Source organism: Mustelus asterias, chromosome 18, assembly GCF_964213995.1.
Source record: "Mustelus asterias chromosome 18, sMusAst1.hap1.1, whole genome shotgun sequence".
NCBI lineage: Eukaryota > Metazoa > Chordata > Chondrichthyes > Carcharhiniformes > Triakidae > Mustelus > Mustelus asterias.
In genome coordinates this window covers 37,656,763-37,678,835 of record NC_135818.1, presented here as the reverse complement: position 1 = coordinate 37,678,835, position 22,073 = coordinate 37,656,763, and the positions used below count along the sequence as shown (strand labels likewise).

Below are 22,073 nucleotides of genomic sequence, written 5' to 3'. Positions count from 1 at the left end.
GGCTTTACACTCTAGCATCCGCCCACACCGTATCTTTCTCACCTGGCGGCATGTCGTTATACTGACACGAATCACAACTGGTTTTCAAAAGTGAAAAAAAATCAGTGATTCTGAATTGCGCTGCATAAGCCTGTAGGTGTGGCTTATCGCACCTGAAACCCTACTGCCCCGATCGGCGCCTTCAACTGCGCATGCTCACCAAAATAAAATGATCGAAAGCTGCTCCCTTACCACATCGTGCCTGGGCCGGATAATGCCTCCCCCTGCCCCCACCAACATTGCCCCACCCCCACAACATTACTGACCCCCTTATCCCCCCATCCGCCTGCCAGCCAGACCGATCGCGGCCCCCTCCCCCTTCCCCCCAACGATCTCAGGCAGAGTGGCAGTGCCCCCCCCCCCCCATCTCCTCCGGACTCCGAGGGCTGTAGAGTACCCAGGCCCACCACTCTGGTGTGACAATGTGCAGAATATAGAGGGAATTTGGGGAGGATGAGAGTTGGGGTGGTGATGGAACCCACAGATACAAATCCCTAGCGAGTGAACTGCCTGGTGATCAGGGCCTCCATTGCCGCCCTCGCATGCCTCATTTGGGTTGCCTGCCCTCAAGCGCCTGGTTGGTGTTCCTCGGCATGCTCTTCCTCATCTTCCTCTTCCTCCTCTTCCTCCTCCTCCTGCAGGTAATCCTTCTCAGTGACGGCCGGCTGGTCAGCCTCCACATCCTCCTTCTCCCCCAAGAGGTCACATCTCTGCAGAGCCAGGTTGTGCAAGGCACAGCACACCAACACAGTGCGGGAGGAGATCAGGGGGCTGTACTGGAGAGCCCAGCCAGATCGGTCCAGGCACCGGAATCGCATCTTAAGGAGCACCTCCCCACTATCGCAGGGGTGGCTACATGTGCCTCATTATAGCGGGTTTCTGCCTCAGACACAGGCTTCCGCACAGGCATCATCAACCATGTCTGAAGCGGGTAACCCATATCACCGAGGAGCCAACCTCGCAGCCTGGGCTCCTTCTCGAATGCCTCTGGGATGTCCAAGCTCCTGACAATGAAGCTGTCATGCACGCTGCCTGGATGTCTGGCACAGATGTGCATGATGGTCATATTATGGTCGCACACTAGATGAACATTCAGGGAGTGGAACCCCTTCCTATTTACAAACCTTTATGGATTCTGTAGCGGGGCCTTGAGGGTGACATGTGTGCAGTCGATCGCCCCCTGCATGTTAGGCATTCCCACAATGGCTGTGAAGCCTGCGATACAGGCTTCCTGCTGCACCTAGTCCAGGTTGAAGTTGTTAAACTGGCCAGCCCGGGCATACAGGGCTTCAGTGACCTGCCTCACACAGGTGTGCACAGCAGATTGGGAGCTGCCACAGACATCTCCGCTCGGGGTCTGGAAAGAATCAGTTGTGTAGAAGTTTAGAGCGGCCGTCAATTTGACAGCCACTGAGAGTAGGTGCCCCCCCGCTGCCTCCAGGTGCCAGGTCCTGCGACAGGTTGCACAGGTGTTGCACAATCTCCTTGCGGAGTCGGAGATGTCAGCGGCACATGGTGTCTGACATTTGCTTGAAGGGCACTCGTGCCTGGAACTGCCAGGGTCTCTGCTCCCTCTTTCTCTTACTCCCACCCCACCCCAGAGTGAATGGTCGCCATCTCCTGCCTCTGGTGATCATCTCCCTCTCGTCCTGGAAGTGGTAGGGCCCGGGCCTCCAGTGCCTGCAATTCTTCCTCCTGATCCTCCTCCTTAGCTCCAGCAGCAACCAAAATGACAGCTAGATCTATTGGTTGCACAGAAAAAGCCATGTTGTCACTCTGAAGGCGGCGGGGTGGGGGGTCGTGAGGGGAGATGGAGAGGAACACATGTAGAGGTTATAGAACACTGCTTGCACCTAGCACATCACCAGTCACTGTCCATACTCCCCAATTCCCCCTGCCACATGCTCCCCACAATCACAGTCACCCCCCCAATTACACCTGCCACATGCTCCCCACCATCACAGACCCCCCAATTCCCCCAGCCACATGCTACCCAAAATCACAGCCCCCCCAATTCCCCAACCCATGTGCTCCCCACAATCACAGCCCCCCCAATTCCCCCAGCCATGTGCTCCCCATAATCACAGCCCCCGTCCCCCGCAATTCCCCCAGCCACATGCTGCCCACAATCACAGCTCCTTGCAAAATTGAGAGGCTGCAGCAGTGCAATTTGCAAGGGCTTTGTGCACATCCTTCAGCTGGAAGTGAGCTGAGTGCGCTAGGACCCAGCAGCACCGCAAGACCCAAGGTCAGTGCTGAGACCCGGGTCCGTGCTGCAAGTCGGACATCGGAGACCCTGCAGAGCAACAGTCCCCCACCTCCCCACACACTCGCAGAGCTGCCACCAACCCAACACAGAAAATGGCCACAACAACAGGACACCTGTGAGTAGCAGAGAGCTGTTGGATGCTATGCACTTACCTCCTCACTAACCCTCACTGATGGAGCGCCCGAATCAGACTTTTATTGAGCATGTCTGATTTGCGCCGATTCCCGATTGGCAAATCATAGAATCCTACACTGCAGAAAGAGGCCATTTGGCCCATCGAGTCTGCACCAACCACAATCCCACCCAGACCCTATCCACATATCCCTACATATTTACCCACTAACCCCTCTAACCTATGCATCCCGGGACACTAAGGGGCAATGTAGAATGGCCAATCAACCTAACCCGCACATCTTTGGACTGTGGGAGGAAACCGGAGCACCCGGAGGAAACCCACGCAGACACAGGGAGAATGTGCAAACTCCAAATGTGGTGGTAAAGGGGGAAGTGCTGGTAAAGTTGGGCATCCAGCCCATTAATTCAATTTAAATGCATTCAAATGCATTTAAATTGCAATTGCGCCCATTTCGGATGCAGTCCCGATTGCGGCCATTTTAGGCACTTGGTGTAATAACTCCACGGAGGCGAAAGTCCCGTCACCAAGTTACTTTATTTACATTCTACATCTGTACACAGACAGCTCTCCAGTTGCTCCCTGCTGAATGCAGGCTGGGAGGCTGAAACACCTGCATTTATAGGGAGCATGAGACTCCCTGATTTAACCATCAATTTGGACTCATCAGGTAGCTCTTTCGACACCAAACAAATAAACTAACTAGGACTCATCAGATCGTTCATACTCTAACAAGGCAACCTCATTAGCCTGGCTGAAGTCACCACACTTTGTAAAGGGGGAACAGGTGCGGAGACGGTAGCGAATCGCGCTATACACCTCATGCCCGACTTTACCAAGTTTTCGCGCCCGAAAATGGGCGCAACTTGATGGTAAAATCGGGCCCTCAGTGTCAGAGTGGGAGCATGGCCACTTATGTGGGAGAGGCTGATCCAGGCAAATTGAATCTTAGTGCAAAACCCTAAAGTAAGTGGTTTTGTACGTAATTCAATTATGTTTGAAATTCTTTGCTCTTTACGGTTAATGCACTTAATTGCACTGGGATCTGAGAACAAAACTACTGGAAAGTACCCTTAAAATCTACATTTTGTGAAAGGAAGTTGTAAAGAATAAGTAAAAAACATTTTTTGACTCATAAAATTTCAAAGAAACTAATAATGACCTGTGACATGTTTTATGTTTGAATTTGTCGTGACAGATCCATAATCTGAAAAGTGCATTGAAAGATATAACATGCGCCATCCACCTCCAGCCTCAAACACATTACTTCTACTTGTTAAGGTAAGTAGAAGGATTTCTTTCTATAGCAATGTCTTCATTGCATTATGAAGCAAGTCTATAACTGAATCAGACTTTTATAGATGTGACTATTTAATATCACGGATGTTCAACTCATGATATAATATTAATAAAGCAGAATGACTTTGTGATAGATTTTGCTTTATACATCGGCAGAACAAAGTGCACTTATTGTTTCCATTCTGTTTCCTTTAAGTGTGCACTCAAGAAAATGGGTATGAATTTTAATAACCAATTTAAATTGTTCCTGCATTCAACTGCAGGACAAGGCCTTGGAAAGCTCAATTTCTGGAATTTTTGGTCAATGATCTGTAAAATAAACATAGTTCCATAAAGTTCTGAGTTCACATCTGTGTATACTTTCAACTTTTGGGGTTTGAATGATGATAAGCACATTAAGAACAATGAGTGTCTCTGTGCAGCAGATTGAAGTGACTTCATTTAATACCAACCTTTGTTTCTCGATTGCATTGGGCGAGCTGTCTTCTTCCATGTTGTCATTCTCCTCCTCTGTGTACCATATGAAGAAGAGAATTTCCACTTGGAAATTCCCTCCCAGTACAAAGCAGTACTTTAAGCTGAGCTGAGTAAAACTAACACCAAAACTCCTTTTGATATGAAGGGCAAATACTAGTGTGCATTACTTCGAGAAGGTTTGATGTTAGATATTGAAACATAGAACTATAGAAAATAGGAACAGAAGTAGGCAGTTTGGTCCTTCAGGCTTGCTCCGCTGTTCATATGTTCATGGCTGATCTTCTATCTAAATGCCATTCTCCTGCACCCTTCTCATACCTGTGACACTCTGAGTGAAGATGTTTCTTCTCATCTCAGCCCTAAATGGTCCATCCCATATTCTGAGACGATGACTCATTCTTCTCAACCCCCCTAGCCAGAGGGAACAACATCTTCCCAGCTGAATTTTGTATGTTACAATTAGATCCTCTCTCATTCTTCTAAGTTCCAGTCAATACAGGCCAGGTTCACTCAATCTCTCCTCACACGGTAATCCTACGATCCCAGGAATCAGTTTGGTAAACATTTACTGTACTCCCTCCATGGTAAATATATCCTTTCTGAGATAAGGTGACTGAAGGGAATTTAATCATTCTGATCATAATACTCAACATAGAGAACTAGCAGCTAATATTTTAGTTTAAGAATTTTAAATGAATTTTAAATGAAAAACTAACTAGGGCATTAAAAGTCATTTAATGTTATTTGTTAAATCTGCCAGTAACTAATTATTAGCCTAAGGTTTTCTTGTATCAGAGAATGGACTGATAAACATGAAAAACCTAATTACAATGTAACTCAGACATGATACATTATGAAACTATCCTTTGTTCAAAAGGACAAATTATATACATTTTTAGACAAAACATGGAGTTTGATCTGGAACTTCTGCCAAATGCTCGGGCTTGCATCCAACAGAACTGGTTCTCACTTCTTTACAAAATGTTGAATAAGTAAAATGTATAATTTTGTATTGCTAAGCAACAAGGGAGCCATATTGATTTCGGAGTGTACTTCCGATAGTTAAGCAGACAAATAAGTGATTATTTAAGGTGTTAAATTATAATTCGATTTGAGAATGTGTCATGAATAGATTGACAAGTTAAATATTAAATGAAATCATGTTAAGTTAATTGCTGGGTTGTATCTAAGATAACCAAATTGTATAATTATCTAAGATTTTGGAGGAAACTTAAGGTGCTATTGCATCACCAGATCCCCCTTCAGCCGAAGTATTATATCTGTCCAACGTATGTCTTTTGTCCTTTGTACTGTTTATATGTTTTACAACAAAACTAATTTTGGAAATAAATTTATTATGCTTTAAATCTGAATTTCATTTACCTTTGCGAAAAATATTAAATAGAATTACCTTTTAGTATTTTCTAAAAACATTCCGGCCACCGAGAACAGAATTCCCCACTTCAGAGATCAAAACTGCACACAATACTCCAGATGTGGTCATCAAGGCTCTGTACACTACAGTAAGACATCCTTGCTCCTGAACTCAATTCCTCTTGTAATGAAGGCAACATGCGATTTGCCTTCCTATATAATGCTGTACCTTCATGTTTGCTTTCAATGACTGGTGTACAAGGACACCCAGATCCCTGTATACGCCAACATTTTCCAATCTATCACCATTTAAATAATAGCCTGCCATTCTGTTTCTCTCTCCGAAATGGATAACATCACATTTATCCACGTTATACTGCATCTGCCACATATCTGCCCACTCACTCAACTTGTGTAAATCACCTTGAAACCTCTTAACATCCTTCTCACCACTCATATTCCCACCAAGTTTTGTGTCGTCAGCAAACTTGGAAATATTACATTTCGTTCCCTCATCCAAATCATTGATATATAGTGAGCAGTGGGGCCCAAGCTTTTATAAATGGGCAACTGGAGAAGAAACTCCACTGGGTCACACAGGTTAGGTGCAGGCCCCCGGGGAGAGAGGGTCAATCCTGGGCAGTACTTTGGCAGTGCCTGGTCACTGCCCCTGGAACCTCCAGGGGGCAGTGCCATGGTGGGTTTGCAAAAGAACTGCCGGGGTTCCATGTCCATGGGAAGTGTGGGGTTGGGGGGGATTCTGGGGAGGTGGGGGTAATTCTGTGGTGGTGTGGGAGTGTTGTGGGAAATGTACCACTGAGTCAGGCTTGAAGGTTTCAAGAATACAGTTTTATTTTAATGAAGCTTCGTGGAGAAAAGGCACTAACAAGCAGCAAACCTTCTCTCAATGAGACAGTAGGAACAGCCCATCTTTATACCCTTTACACAATAGATGGGCCGGACATCTAGCCATTATCACATCGTTGTAATCAAGTAGGTGATCGATCGTTAACACATCGTTATAGACAAATACAGACAGATACAGACATGAATATGTTAACATCGCATTGTCTTATGAATGGATACATTTCCTACGTCACTGGCTATCAATGGTTTTAGTTTCGGCCTATTCATATAGTAATTTACAGTAATTGGTTTTCCTGCAGTTATGTATTCCCGATCCCACCTGTAGCTAATCTCATTATCTACCCCTATTGTCCTTATCCTTAAACCCTGGCTGGCTTCCTGTAGGATTTGATTCCTGCATGTTTAACTTTGAATAGCTGTCTGTCCTTTATGTTTTAATCTCAGGTGACTGTCTGTACTGAAAGTCAGTGCCCGTTTAATGTCTCTTTCCCAGGTGACTGTTTGTGTGCCAGACAACCATCTATGTGTACCCATCTGTATATTTTTCCCCCTTCAGTCTCCACTTTTGGTCGGATTATGAGTTTCACTAATCCTTAGACCAACCATTTTTATATGTATAATTCTTCGTTCTTCTTCTTTCCTTCTTCGTTTCTTCTGGTGTCTTTGGGGATCTTCATCAGGGTTTCTTCTTCGATGTATACACTGGCTCCTGGCACAATTCCAGTCACCATCACCTTGCAACAGACTTTTAGGCATCCAACAATCAGACAACAGACAATTACAATTGAAATGAGTATGACCAATCCATGTAATAAGTAAGATTCCCAGGATCCCCCCACTAGCCATTCCAGCCAGTTACTTCCTTTCTTGGGTCCCTGTCTGAAGCTATCAAGTTGTTCTTTGATGCTTTTGATGACCTGTGTAATGTTATAGGACTCGTCTGTGACATGGGTTATGCATTTATTGCCTATAATTGTACACACTCCCCCTTGTTGTGCGAACTGATAGTCCTCTGCGTATCGTGTCTGTTGTGCATATAATCCCAGCTCAGCCATTTCTTGGTTGACAGCCTCCAGTGCTTTTGAAGTGTTGTTTCCCAGGACTGTTAGTCCACAAACAATATGATTCCTATTCTTTGCACTAATCACTCCTGCTGCCCCCCCCCCCCCCCCCCCCCCAGAGATAAGGCTCCAAGGAACCCATATCCCAGTGAGGATCCCATTGTGCCCGGGGCTTCCCAGTCAGCGCAGAATTTTTAGCTGATAGCCCAAGTTACTATTCTCCTCCGAATATGCCCCTTCTGAGGGCATGGAACAGTCAGTGGTCCGATTGTTCCTACTGCAAAACGGTTTGGGAGGTTTGGTGTTTCTGTCGTGTAAGTACCATTGAAGAGGAACACATACCCCTTCTTAGCCCGGTAACATTTAATGTCTCTATTATGAGTTTGTTCATATTGCCAATTGTTTGGTTTGCTTGACTCCCCGTTTGATCCCACCACCTGGTAAGTATCAAGTGGGTATGTCCATTTGGTTGAGCTTACGTGAGTTCCATTGCATTGTCCACAAATAAGCTGTCTTCCCGTGGTTTTATTCAGGCATTTCTGTTCATCACAAGTGCAAGTAAACTGTCCGTTATTAACCCGACAATGTTGACGGACACACTGCGTCTGTACGCAGGAATCATTCTTAGGGACCAAGGCATAGGCACATCCCCATCCCTGCCCTGTAAAACAAAGCGGATAGCTTGCAGTATCTGAACAAGCTTTTCCTCCCACCTGTTGGAACCCCCTGCACACAGGATCTGTGGGGTTTACAAGTCCCACACATCTCCCCTGCAAACCTCTTTTATATTTGCCAATTTGTGCCTTACAGGGTGTATCTGATGTATCTACAGTATATAAGTCATGAGGGGTCCACCCAGGAGTGGCTACAAATAGGGCTTCTATCGATTGTGCTAACGGGTAACATACAGTTCGATTCCCGTGTAAATGTATGTGAGCTTTGTAAAACAAGTTATCCTCCAATCCAGTTAAATTTACAGTCGCGACAACGCAAAGTAGTACAGTTACATACACGATTACATACATATTCGCAACGATCAAATATCAAACCTAACACTATAATTCATATAATCTTTACAAGTTATATTATCTATCAACCCGCGCGCGCTAGTCGTTCTTGCTTGCAGTCTTTGCCTGTGTTGAGGAAAGCATTTTCGTTAGTTCATCAATTTAATTACTTATTTGTTCCCTTGAGCAATTTTAGCTGTGTCCAGTGTTTCCAGACACCTTTCCCTCTTATGTCTATACAGGCACAGGTGTCTCCACTAATTATAACTTTATATGGCCCATTCCATTTTGGTGCAAACCCTGGTTTGTCAGGTAATGTTTTTTCTAGGACGCAACTTCCCGCTGTTGGGACGTTAGGGAGCATTTCAAGCTCTCTCTCTGCGTCTTTTATTTCCTGATTGTCCTTTACCAATTTGTGCATCCCCTTTAGTTGGGTGCTTAGTTCCAGAACATATCTCCTGATTTTATCTTTTAGTGGACCTACATCGGTCCCACCTGTTATGATGCTTTCGGGTCATTGCATCGCCCGTCCTGTCATTAGCTCATAAGGGGTTAATCCGGTTGTCCGGTTTGTGGTAGCCCTTAATCTCATTAGTATATTGGGCAATACCTCTGTCCATATTTTCCCCAATGTTTGTATGGCTTTAGCTAATGCATTTTTTAGTGTTCTATTGATACGTTTCACCATTCCAGAACTCTGTGGGTGGTAGGGGATGTGAAATTTTTGTTTTATCCCCATTAATTGGCATACTGTTTTTACCACCTTTCCGGTGAAGTGCGTCCCTTGGTCCGAATCGATTTGTAGGGGTACACCCCATCTAGGAATTACCTCTTCTGCCAATATCCTAGCCACCGTGGTAGCAGTACAATTTGTAGTAGGGAACGCTTCTACCCACCTGGTGAACTTGTCTATAATAACCAGACAATAAGTTTTGCCATGGGATTGTGGTAGTGGCCCTGTGAAATCTATTTGCAGATGTTCCCAGGGTCCCTTTGGTCTCAGCTGGTGTCCCATTTTAATTTTTATGGGTCTACCAGGGTTGTGTTGCGCGCACGTCACGCATCGGTGACAGTATCAGGCTATATCTCTTCCCATTCCTTTCCACTACCATTCCTTTCCTATACTAGTTATCCTGGCCTCTCTACCCACATGTGAGAGTCCATGGTGTAGTTCCAATAGGGTGTTTTGTATGCACTCTGGTGCTATTGCCTTATCTTCCCATCTCCAAATGTTATCAGTCCCTTTGACTGCTCCCTGTGCTTTCCATTTCTCCTTTTCCTCCTTTGGGGTACCCCATGTAAGTCCCGAATATCTATTTTGTCTCCTGTCTGTTCTGTTGCTGCTATTGGCAGTTCGCCAATTGTCTCCTGTCCTAAGGCTAACTGTGCCGCCCTGTCTGCAGCTTGGTTCCCTTTGAAATTTAACCAGTCCGGGTTATCTCTTCCTGGCTCTTTCTGGTGCGCTTTAATTTTGATTACTGCGGCTTCTCTAGGTTTCTCGCTAGCTCTCAATAATGCCTCAATTCTTTGCTGGTGCTTAATAGGGGTCCCTCCTGTGGTTATGAACACTCTTCTTCCCCATGCTGTAAAGTAGTCATGTATGATTCCGAATGCATAGCGACTGTCTGTATAGACATTTACCGTTTTACCTTCAGATAACTCTAGTGCCTGTGTGAGTGCCACTAGTTCTGCCACTTGCGCGGATAGACCTCCGTCAATCCTTCCTGACCTTACTGTCTCTAATTTGTTATCCACTACTGCCCACCCTGTCCGGGTTGATCCTTCCACATATTTGAGTGACCCATCCACAAAAAGGGCCTCCTCAGCTGTAATTAAGGGTATATCCTTTATCTTATCCTCTTGTTCGTCCCTATCTATATCTTCACAATTGTGTGGCTCTCCTTCGTCTAAAATCCCTTCTGCTGGGTTATTCCCTGTATCCCTTATTATTATCACGGACTTGCTTGGAGGTAGAAGAACAGCTTCCCACTTAGCCCTTCTCATGTTTGAGACTGACCTTAATTTTCCCGTGTTCAACATTTCCACCAAGGTGTGTTTGGTGTGAAGGATTATATTCCCGGTCATGATTACTGGCTCGCTAACCTTTACAGCCCAGGCGGCGCAATCCAAGGCGGCTATGCACCTTGGCAGTCCGGTGACTACTGGCCCTTCTGCGGTGGAATAATATCCTATGTGTCTCTTTCTGTCGCCATGGTCTTGTGTTACCACGGCGGAATAGAACCCTCCCTCAGTACTACAATGGATATGGAAGTTCTTATTGGAATCGGGTAATCCTAATCCAGGGGCTGATATTAGTTCTGTTTTTAGTTTAGTGTACGCCTCTTCCTGCTCGGGTCCCCATTCTACGGGATCTAAAGCTGGTTTTCCCCCTGTGACTAGTCTTTGTATGGGTTCTGCTAATTTTGCGAACCCTGGGATGAAACTCCGGCTATAGTTGAATAGTCCGAGCACCTTTCTGACCCCTCTTACGGTGACGGGTCACAGCATTTGTTGTATTGCCTTCTTTCGGTCCATTGGTATTTCTTTAAGTCCTTGGGATATAAGGTGTCCTAGGTATAGGACCTGTGTTTTCCCGATTTGTGCCTTTTTGGGGCTCACCTTTAACCCTGCGGCTTTTAATTCTTTCAGTACTAAATATAAGGCTTCTTGATGTCCTGACTTGGACTCTGAAGCTATCAGGATATCGTCTACATATTGTAGGACCGTACTACCCTCCGGCAGTTCTACTCTGTTCAGGATGTCACTCATTGCTCGATGGAATATAGCGGGGCTGTTGTGAAATCCCTGTGGTAAACGAGTCCAAGTGTACTGCTTGTCTCCCACTGTAAAGGCAAATTTGTCTTGGGATTCAGGATCCAATGGTAAGGACCAGAATCAGTTGGCTATGTCCAATACAGTGACTATTTTATGCTCCTGTGACAGTCCATTCAGGATTGTCGAATACAGTTTTATTTTAATGAAGCTTCGTGGAGAAAAGGCACTGGCACTCCGCAGTGCTTCGAGACAGCTACCTTCTCTCAATGAGACAATAGGAGCGGTCCATGTTTATACCCTTTACACAGTAGATGGACCGGACATCTAGCCATTATCACATCATTGTAATCAAGTAGGTGATCGATCGTTAACACATCGTTATAGACAAATTCAGACAGATACAGACATGAATATGTTAACATCGCATTATCTTATGAATGGATACATTTCCTACGTCAGTGGCTATCAATGGTTTTAGTTTCGGCCTATTCATATAGTGATTTACAGTAATTGGTTTTCCTGCAGTTATGTATTCCCAATCCCACCTGTAGCTAATCTCATTATCTACCCCTATTGTCCTTATCCTTAAACCATGGCTGGCTTCCTGTAGGATTTGATTCCTGCATGTTTAACTTTGAATAGCTGTCTGTCCTTTATGTTTTAATCTCAGGTGGCTGTCTGTACTGAATGTCAGTGCTCGTTTAATGTCTCTTTCCCAGGTGACTGTTTGTGTGCCAGGCAGCCATCTTATGTGTACCCATCTGTATATTTTTCCCCCTTCAGGAGGAAAGACTCTATGGTGGTGGTGGGGGGATTCCATGGTGGTGAGAGGTGGGATTTCTATGGTGATGTGGTGGGGGGTAGTTTCTGTTTCCATGTGGCCTGTGCTTTTCTCTATTTTTTTTACATCAGGCTGCCCTTTAAAGATGGCACCCTGATCTTTTGAAAGCTGATGTTGCTGGTGGGATAGACTCATTCAGAGCCCACCCTGCTCGCATCAAATCGTGGGACCCACCTTTTGGATTTTTTCCGCGAAATGTTCAAAGATCCGACATTGCAGCCAGTGGACGGGACAACACTATTACTGACCAAGTTGACATTTTGAAAATAAATGAGGAAATTTCACCCAGTGCCTTTGTAACATATTTACATATTGTTTTTTTTTGTAATATGGCACTATTTTCTGCTAGCCCTTGTTCCCTCTGCCTTACACTTTTCATTCTACTTTTCTGTCTTTAATTTGTATCTTTATTTCTCTCCCTTGTGTCTCTCCACTCAGGCTCCCACCTCCCTGCCACTTCAGTTTAAATCCTCCCCAAAACACCAGCAAATACCTCTGTGAGGACATTGATCCTGGTCCTTCTGAGCTGCAACCGTCCACCAGCTGCAACAGGTCACATCATCCCCAGAATTTGTCCCAATGCCTCAGGAATCCAAATCTCTTTCTCCAGTTATGCATTCAACTGGTCTATTCTTCCATTCCTGCTTTCGCTAGCATATGGCACTGGAGTAATCCTGAGATTACTACTTTGAGGTCCTGCTTTACAATTAATTTCATAGCTCCCTAGATTCTGTTTTCAGGATCCCATCCCTCTTCTTATCTACGCCATTGATGCCAATATTGACCACAACCTCTGGCCTTGTCACCCTCCCCCTTCAGAATGCCCTGCAGCTGTTCAGTAACATCCTTGACCCTGGCACCAGGGAGGCAACATACCATCTTGGTGTCACGTCTGTGGCTGGAGGAAGGTCTGCCTGTTCCCCTTATGATAGAATTCCCTATCACTATTGCTGCCCTGTTCTTTTCTCTTGCCATCCTGTGCAGCTGAACCATTCATGGTGCCATGGGCTTGGCTTTTTCTGCACTCCCCAGAGAAACCACCTCCCACATCAGGAGCCAAAACAGAGAATCTGTCAGAGAGGGAGATGGACTCAGAGGACTCCTGCACTACTTGCCGAGCGCTCTTGCTCTGTCTGGCAGTCACTCATTCCCTTTCTGCATCTGCACTCTTTACTTGCAATGTGAATATCTCACTGTACATGCTAGCCACGAAGATCTATGTCCCACAGTGACCCCAGTCACAGCTACGTAGATTCTGAAATGCAGATTTTGAGTTGCTGTAGCTGGAGACACTTCCTGCACAAGTGGTCACCCCAGACAGTGGAAGTGTCCCTGACTTCCCGTATCATACAAGAGGAGCATCGACAAGGCCAAGCTACCCTGTCATGACTTACCTTTTAATTGCTCCCTTTAATGTTACTTCCTTTAGTTTAGAATATATTAAGGACAATAGAAATATCCACCAGGTCCTACTTACCAAGACGGCTGTGCTTCTTTCGTTTCCCTTTGATGTCGCGCTTTGTTTTTGTTTCTAGTCTTGCCTCTATCTCCGCTCTTTATTGAAGTCTTGCCTCTCTGTCTCCTCACTATTTATTGAAATCTCACCTCTCTTCCTCGCTCTTTACTGCAGACTCAACTCTCTCCTTGCTCTTTATTGCAGTCTCGTCTCTCTCTCTCCCTCTCCCAGCTCTTTATTGCAGTCTCAGCTCTCCTCCTCCTCTGTATTGAAGTCTTGCCTCTCTCCCAGCTCTGTATTGAAGTCTTGTCTCTCTCTCCCCATTCTTTATTGAGGTCTCACCTCTCTCATCTTTAAACTTGGAGGAATGGATCAGAATAGTCAGATACACCCATTGACCCCATACTAATGACAGAAGATCAGGTTTCTATTAAACCTTAATGGGCACTGGAGTTATTTTGGGAGAATAATTCTTGTAGAGATTTTTTAGCAGTGATTTTGAGATTATGGTCCTGTAGTGCAATTTAATCCCCAGTCTCCCTAAAACTGGTGATATGTCAGTGAGAATCTTTCACATGGTTTTAGGGGGATTTTCTAGTATTTTAGAATGAAATTGTAAATTTCTACTCAACTAAAGTAAACATGATTTATTTATTGAATATTTGTGAAAGGGCCAGATTTTCCCCTTTTGAGGTGGGTATCAGGAATTGGACCATTTTATGACATTGCGATCCCACTTGCTGAGTGGCCATGTCTACCCACCACATTTTCACCCCGCAGAGTTGAGGGTGGGTGTGGATCAGGACCACCACCTCCCAAAGCAAGGTGGGGGTGAGGCTGGGAATGCAAACGGTGTAGGGCGGTGAGACACATCCATTCTATCCTGGGCTTGATCAAAGGTCTGCCTCTGGCAAGGAAGATCGCTCAGGAAGTGACAGGAAATGCTGCAATGGATGGCCGAACTTTGACCCATGAGGACATACTGTCATTGTTGATCTAAGAGATGGTAAGCAGGTTGCCTCCATCTCCTCTGAGGCAACAAGCGAACATCGTGGAGGACCCCACATCAGTTGCTGCACTAAGGGAGTCACTGTGGTTTGCTGAAAGATTAGATAAACAAGAAAAATGTCTGAAGCAATTGTTATAAAAATAACCAGTTTATTCAATGGTTTGAATAATATATTGTCATTTACAGTAATAATTATTTACTATACACGAAAAGGTCATCAAGTTGTCACTGAGGCCTGTGGAGACTGCAACCAGTAGAACTTTCAGACATGTTGACTGTATTGGGAAAGATATTGACTTGGTTGTCATACCTGTGAAGGTTTGGATTTCGTCCAGTGCCAGTCATGCGCTCCACTCACCATCTACGCAGGAATTCCTTAGGTGAACGGCTGCTAGATCAGGATGTCCCTTGCAACATGAAATCCTCAGCATGTCTCCGAGCCGGTCCCTGCTCTTCCCTCTGCCTGCCACCCCCCCCCCCCCACCCCCCCGCCCCATCCTGAGGAATATGAAGCCTTCCTCACCCTCTTCCTCTTTGAGTGGCACATCCCTTTGATGCATCATGTTGTACAGCATGCAGCACACGGCAGCTGTCCAGGATACCTTAATAAAAGCAAATTACCGCAAATGCTGGAAATCCAAAATAAAAGCAGAAAATGCTGGAAATATCCAGCAGGCCAGCCAGCATCTGTGCAGAGAAAAACAAGTGAATATTGGTGATTCCACAGTGATCAAGTGACCTGCTATGGAGCTGGCTCTTGGTATCTCTACACTGGGACTCTGTGAATTACTAGTGGGGTTAGAAACCATCTCCTCAAGGGATAGCCTCTGTTGCTCAGAATCCAGTAATGGCCTGGATGCATCGAAAAGCAGTTGACTTGAATGTTCCACACAGGTTAGCAACAAGACCCTGAAAGAACCTAAGACAAAGAAGTTGAGCATCTTCAGTGAAACGGGCAAGGCCTGGTGATGGATGGATCTAGTATCCATGTCTTCATTCAGAAAGGCACAAAGGTCACTGAAAAGATGAAGTCTCCTCCTGCATTGGCACTTTGCATGGGTTTCCTCCGGCTGCTCCGGTTTCCTCCCACATTCTGAAAGATGTGCTGGTTAGGTGCATTGACCCGACCCAGACTGTGGCGACTAGGGAAATTTCACAGTAACTTCATTGCAGTGTTAATGTAAGCCTATTTGTGACTAATAAATAAACTTTTACATTTTTGCCATCGCAAGAAAACTGAGCCTGTTGCAATAAATGCAGCTTTGGGTATTTTCCTGGTCTTTTGCCGCCCGCCTGGCTGCTAGGCTATGGTTCTTGCTGCTTGGGGGTCCTACCTTATGGCATCATGTCAAGTGGCAGTGTGTGGGTGGGTGGGTAGGTGGATGCAGATTCAAGATTTTCCCTAAGACTTTTCCAATCAAGGTAATGCAGAACTACTCTTACTTTCAAAGCTGACAAAACTTTCCTGAACTTGTGAAGGGCCTTCTGCTGTGTTCATGACCTTTTGGGGTTGATGTGGTTCGCACAAGTTCCCAAGCCTGACCCAACTCATTCAAAATCTCAACAGGTCTGAAACTGCAGGCTGTGCAGTGCCACACTGATGACAGTCAGGGTTGGGTCACAACATGTCTCATTTCCCATACTTACAAAATGGCCAGCAGTGGCAATAACGTTGTGGATAGAGCATGCAGGACCTGCTTGACAACGATTTGTCTTGTGTGGGAAATCTGGCCATTTGGCAGAGGTTTTTGGTCATGCTCACCCAAGGACCAGAAATCCCTACTTGAGGTCAACGGACCTATAAATGGTCCGTCAAATTTTCCATCCCAATCGTGATGGTTCCCGCAGTGTGTGGGACTGGAAATTTACCCCGATGTTATTGGTATAATTCAGGGGTGCGGTGCCAAATTCTGAGGGGCCAGAGCGCTAATAAATTGTATTGGCCTAATATAATTTCTAAATCGATAATCATGTTGCTTTACTATGTATTAATCATTTGAGTACCTAAACATCAGTAAAACTATGCTTTTTAAGGGAAAGTAAGAAGTCTCACAACACCAGGTTAAAGCCCAACAGGTTTATTTGGTAGCACGAGCTTTCGGAACGCTGCCCCTTCATCAGGTGAGTGGAGAATTGGGTTCACAAACAGGGCATATATAGACACAAACTCAATTACAAGATAATGATTGGAATGCGAGTCTTAACAGATAATCAAGTCTTTACAGGTGCAGATAATGCGAGTGGAGAGAGGGTTAAGCACAGGTTAAAGAGGTGTGAATTGTCTCCAGCCAGGACAGTTAGTGAGATTTGCAAGCCCAGGCAAGTCACGGGGGTTACAGGTAGTGTGACATGAACCCAAGATCCCAGTTGAGGCCGTCCTCATGCGTGCGGAACTTGGCTATCAGTTTCTGCTTGCCAATTCTGCGTTGTCGTGTGTCTTGAAAGCTGCCATGGAGAACGCTAACCCGAAGATCAGAGGCTGCATGCCCTTGACTGCTAAAGTGTTCCCCGACAGGAAGGGAACACTCCTGCCTGGTGATTGTCGAGTGGTGTCCATTCATCCGTTGTCCTAGCATCTGCATGGTCTCCCCAATGTACCATGCCTCGGGACATCCTTTCCTGCAGCGTATCAGGTAGACAACGTTGGCCGACTCGCAAGAGTATGTACCGTGTACCTGGTGTATTCTCACGTGAGATGATGGCATCTATGTCGATGATCCAGCACGTCTTGCAGAGGTTGCTGTGGCAGGGTTGTGTGGTGTCGTGGTCACGGTTTTAAGGGAAAAATATCAGTGCCGGTGGGCAATTTATTTTGAACCATGAACTATTTTGAATTATTGGTCTTTAGCATAGCTAGAATTTTATTATGCAACAGTTTAATTATTTAATTCATGTCTATTAAAAACATGAATCATAGAAAACTTTACTTACTTCTGACTGGGGCATGATATATAGAGGGAAAATTGCTTTTCTTGATATATATTAATAACCTAGGTTTACAGGGCATAACTTCGAAATATGAAGATGGTGCAAGAGTTGGAAATATTGTGAACTGTGAGGAGGATAGTGATGGACTTCAAGAGGATATAGACAGGCTGGTGGAATGGACAGACACGTCCACTCTCCTCCCCCCAATCCCCTTCCTCACTTTACAATCCACCCACCTCTCCAGCAGCAGTGCAGCGACGAGTGAAATTGACCTGACAGACCTGCTTCAAAACAAATTGGAACATCAGCATGGGTAACGAGAACTCTTTAAAACACTGAACCAAGGCCACCCTCGCCACCAAGTTCCAGTGTTTGGAACCTTCTGTACCCCCTTCTCTCAAGAACTGGTTGGAGGTGCTGGAGCAGCGCTCTGATTACTTTGGTAGCGCTACACCCCTGGTATTGTTTCCTGTAGTGTGTTCTAAAATACCATGATTAGTTTAAATTTTAGCCAAACTGACATTCTGGAATTATTTTGTTCTCAGCAAAAGAAACCTGTTCTAGTGAGGAGTATGAGCTGTATTTTGCTGGATTATTACAACTATCTGACATGTATACAATCAGACATGCATTGTTGCTATTCTGTACATTGATTGGTTATTTAACACTGTCAAACTTACCGAAGGCATTCGGCATGCTTGGTTTCATCGGTCAGAACATTGACTACAGGAGTTGGGACGTCTTATTAAAGTTGTACAAGACATTGGTAAGGCCACACTTGGAATACTGTGTGCAATTCTGGTCACCCTATTATAGAAAGGATATTATTAAACTAGAAAGAGTGCAGAAAAGACTTACTAGGATGCTACCGGGACTTGATGGATTGAGTTATAAGGAGAGGCTGAGTAGACTGGGATTCTTTTCTCTGGAGCGTAGGAGGCTGAGGGGTGACCTTATAGAGGTCTATAAAATAATGAGGGGCATAGACAAGGTAGATAGTCAATACCTTTTCCCAAAGGTAGGGGAGTCTAAAACTAGAGGGCATAGGTTTAAGGTGAGAGGGGAGAGATATAAAAGTGTCCAGAGGGGCAATTCTTTCACACAGAGGGTGGTGAGTGTCTGGAACAAGCTGCCAGAGGTAGTAGTAGAGGCGGGTACAATTTTATCTTTTAAAAAACATTTAGATAGTTACATGGGTTCGATGGGTATAGAGGGATATGGGCCAAATGCGGGCAATTGGGATTAGCTTAGAGGTTTTCAAAAAAAAAAGGGCGGCATGGACAATTTGGGCCGAAGGGCCTGTTTCCATGCTGTAAACCTCTATGACTCTAAACAGTTTCTGCAGTTTGTTTTGTCGCCACATGATGGAGACTGTAGCATTCAAGTCTCTCCATGCTGCAAGTTGGAAGTTGCTTAAGTTTCAAGAACAATGATTTACTCAGAATGCAGCCCTGCAGAAATCTTCAATTAATACAGGATGTTGGATTGATGTAAATCAAACTGCTTCATGAATTGTGCTCCAGCCCACTGTGTAAAATGACAGCAAACAACTTTTATATATTCTTCAACATAATAAAACATCCCAAGATGCTTCACAGGTGCACTATAAAGCAAAACATGACAAGGTGATATTAGGCCAGATGGCTGACAGCTTGGTCAGAGAGGTAGGTTTTAAAGAAGGAAAGGGAGTTAGAAAGGCAGTGGTGAATTCTAGAATTTAGGTCTTGGCAGCTGAATGCCATCAATGATAGAGCAATTAAAATGAGGAATGGTCAAGAGGCCAGAATTAGATAAGCACAGATTCCTCAAGAGATTTGTGGGATTGCAGAGATAGGGAGGGCTGATGCCATGTAGGATTTTGAAACTAAGGATGAGGCTTTAAAATCAAGGTGCTGCCCAACCAGGGGCCAACGTAAGCCAGCGACCGCAGGGTGATGGGTGAAAGAAATTTGATGTGAGGAAGGACACGAACAGCAGGGTTTTGGAGGGTAGAATGCTGGAATTTGGCTAGAAATCCATTCAAAATGTTTCGGAAGTAGAAATAGGTGGTCACTGAAGACGTGGAAACATAATCGATAACTGTCTTAGGTTGTGAATAGCCTGATACAGCCTCAGCTGTTGATAGGAAGAGGGATGAAATTAGTAACTCCAGAAAGGAGTGACTTTGGGCTTTCCAATAGTTAATTGGAGGAGTTTACAGCTCATCAAATATGAAACACAGAACAGTACAGCACAGGAACAGGCCCTTCGGCCCACCAAGCCTGTGCCAATCATGTTGTCCTATTTAGACCAACCACCTGTATGCCTCTATTCCCTACCTGTTCATGTGTCTATCTAGATAAGTCTTAAATGTCGCTAACTTGTCTGCTTCAACCACCTCACTTGGCAGTGCATTCCCACAATCCTCTGTGTAAAAATCTTGTCCCGCTCAGCTCTACTGAACCTCTCGCCCCTTACCTTGAACTTGTGCCCCCTTGTAACTGTCAATTCTGCCCTGGGAAGAAGCTTCCAACTGTTCACCTTATCTATGCCTCTCATAACTTTATAAATTTCTATCAGGCCTCCCCTCAGCCTCGGTCTTTCTAGAGAGAACAATCCCAGTTTCATAGAATCATAGAAACCCTACAGTGCAGAAGGAGGCCATTCGGCCCATCGAGTCTGCACCGACCACAATCCCACCCAGGCCCTACCCCCACATATTAACCCGCTAATCCCTCTAACCTATGCATCCCAGGACTCTAAGGGGCAATTTATAACCTGGCCAATCAACCTAACCTGCACATCTTTGGACTGTGGGAGGAAACCGGAGCACCCGGAGGAAACCCACGCAGACACGAGGAGAATGTGCAAACTCCACACAGACAGTGACCCGAGCCGGGAATCGAACCCGGGACCCTGGAGCTGTGAAGCAGCAGTGCTAACCACTGTGCTATCGTGCCGCCCTTATTCAATCTCTTCTCGTAGCTAATACGCTCCATACCAGGCAACATCCTGGTAAACTTTTTCTGTACTCCCTCCAAAGCCTCCACACCCTTCTGGTAGTGTGGTGACCAGAATTGACACAAGTTTTGGCCTAACCAATGTTTTATATATAATTTGCCAACTTTTATACTTGATGCCCTGTCTGATGAAGGCAAGCATGCCGTATGTTTTCTTCACCACCTTTTCCACCTGTGCTGCCACTTTTAAGGATCTGTGGACCTGTGTTCCCAGATCTCTCTGTGTCTATGCTTCAGATGCTTCTACCATTTATTCTATAGCTCCCACCTGAATTGGATCTACCAAAATGCATCACTTCGCATTTGTCCGGATTAAATTCCATCTGCTATTTCTCTGCCCAATTTTCCAGCCTATCTATATCCTGCTGTATTCTCTGACATTCTTCATCACTATCCGCAATTCCAGCAATCTTGGTATCATCCGCAAACTTGCTACGAAGAGCTACGTTTTCTTCCAAGTCATTTGTATACATTACAAACAACAGAGGTCCCAGCACTGATCCCTGCGGAACACCACTAGTTAAGACCTCCATTCAGAAAAACACTCTTCCACTGCTATCCGCTGTCTTTTATGGCCAAGCCAGTTCTGAAGGCATCTAGCTAGTTCACCCTTGATTCCGTGTGATTTGACCTTTTGCACCAGCCTGCCATGAGGGACCTTGTCAAATGCTCTACTGAAGTCCATGTAGACAACAGCTCTTCCTTCATCAATCTTTTTTGTCACCTCCTCAAAAAACTCAATCGAATTAGTGAGATATGACCTCTCTCGGTACAAACCATGCTGTCTGTCGCAAATAAGACCATTCAATTCCAAATGTGTAAAGATCCTATCCCTAAGAATCTTGTCCAACAATTTCACTATCACTGATGTCAAGCTCACTGGCATGCCCATAGCCAGTCCTGCCTCCATATCTCCATCAAACTTCAGCCCATTAATTCATCAGCCTCTGAGCTATTTCTTCATGTCATTATCTCTGCATTCCCTTTGATGAGGCTGTAATTTAAGATTTCAAAAGTTTTGTAATTAAATTAATCAAATTAATTTAAGACTTTCATACTGAAGTAGTCATTGAAGTATTATTGACACTGAATTTGAATATGCATTATTCCTAAACGTTCCTAAAGGGCAGCACGGTAGCACAGTGGTTAGCACTGCTGCTTCACAGCTCCAGGGACCTGGGTTCGATTCCCGGCTTGGGTCACTGTCTGTGTGGAGTTTGCACATTCTCCTCGTGTCTGCGTGGGTTTCCGCCGGGTGCTCCGGTTTCCTCCCACAGTCCAAAGATGTGCGGGTTAGGTTGATTGGCTGTGCTAAAATTGCCCATTAGTGTCTTGAGATGCGTAGGTTAGAGGGATTAGCGGGTAAATGTGTAGGGATATGGGGATAGGGCCTGGATGGGATTGTGGTCGGTGTAGACTCGATGGGCCGAATGGCCTCTTTCTACACTGTAGGGTTTCTATGATTCTATGATAAATTAGGAGTACTAACGCTCGATATTATGAAGGAGCATTTGGCATATTAGCATAAATGTAGTTCCA

The 22,073-nt window shown here is 45.1% G+C and overlaps 1 protein-coding gene across 1 annotated transcript in view; it reads left to right on the top strand.

Annotated features, from left to right (window-relative positions):
* The window catches only part of ttc6 (tetratricopeptide repeat domain 6), a 217,118-nt gene that overhangs the window by 77,775 nt on the left and 117,270 nt on the right, over nt 1-22,073 (top strand). The window contains exon 17 of the mRNA XM_078233109.1: nt 3,640-3,722. Within this exon, the coding sequence (XP_078089235.1) occupies nt 3,640-3,722 (83 nt within the window). The remainder of the gene's footprint in view (nt 1-3,639; nt 3,723-22,073) is intronic.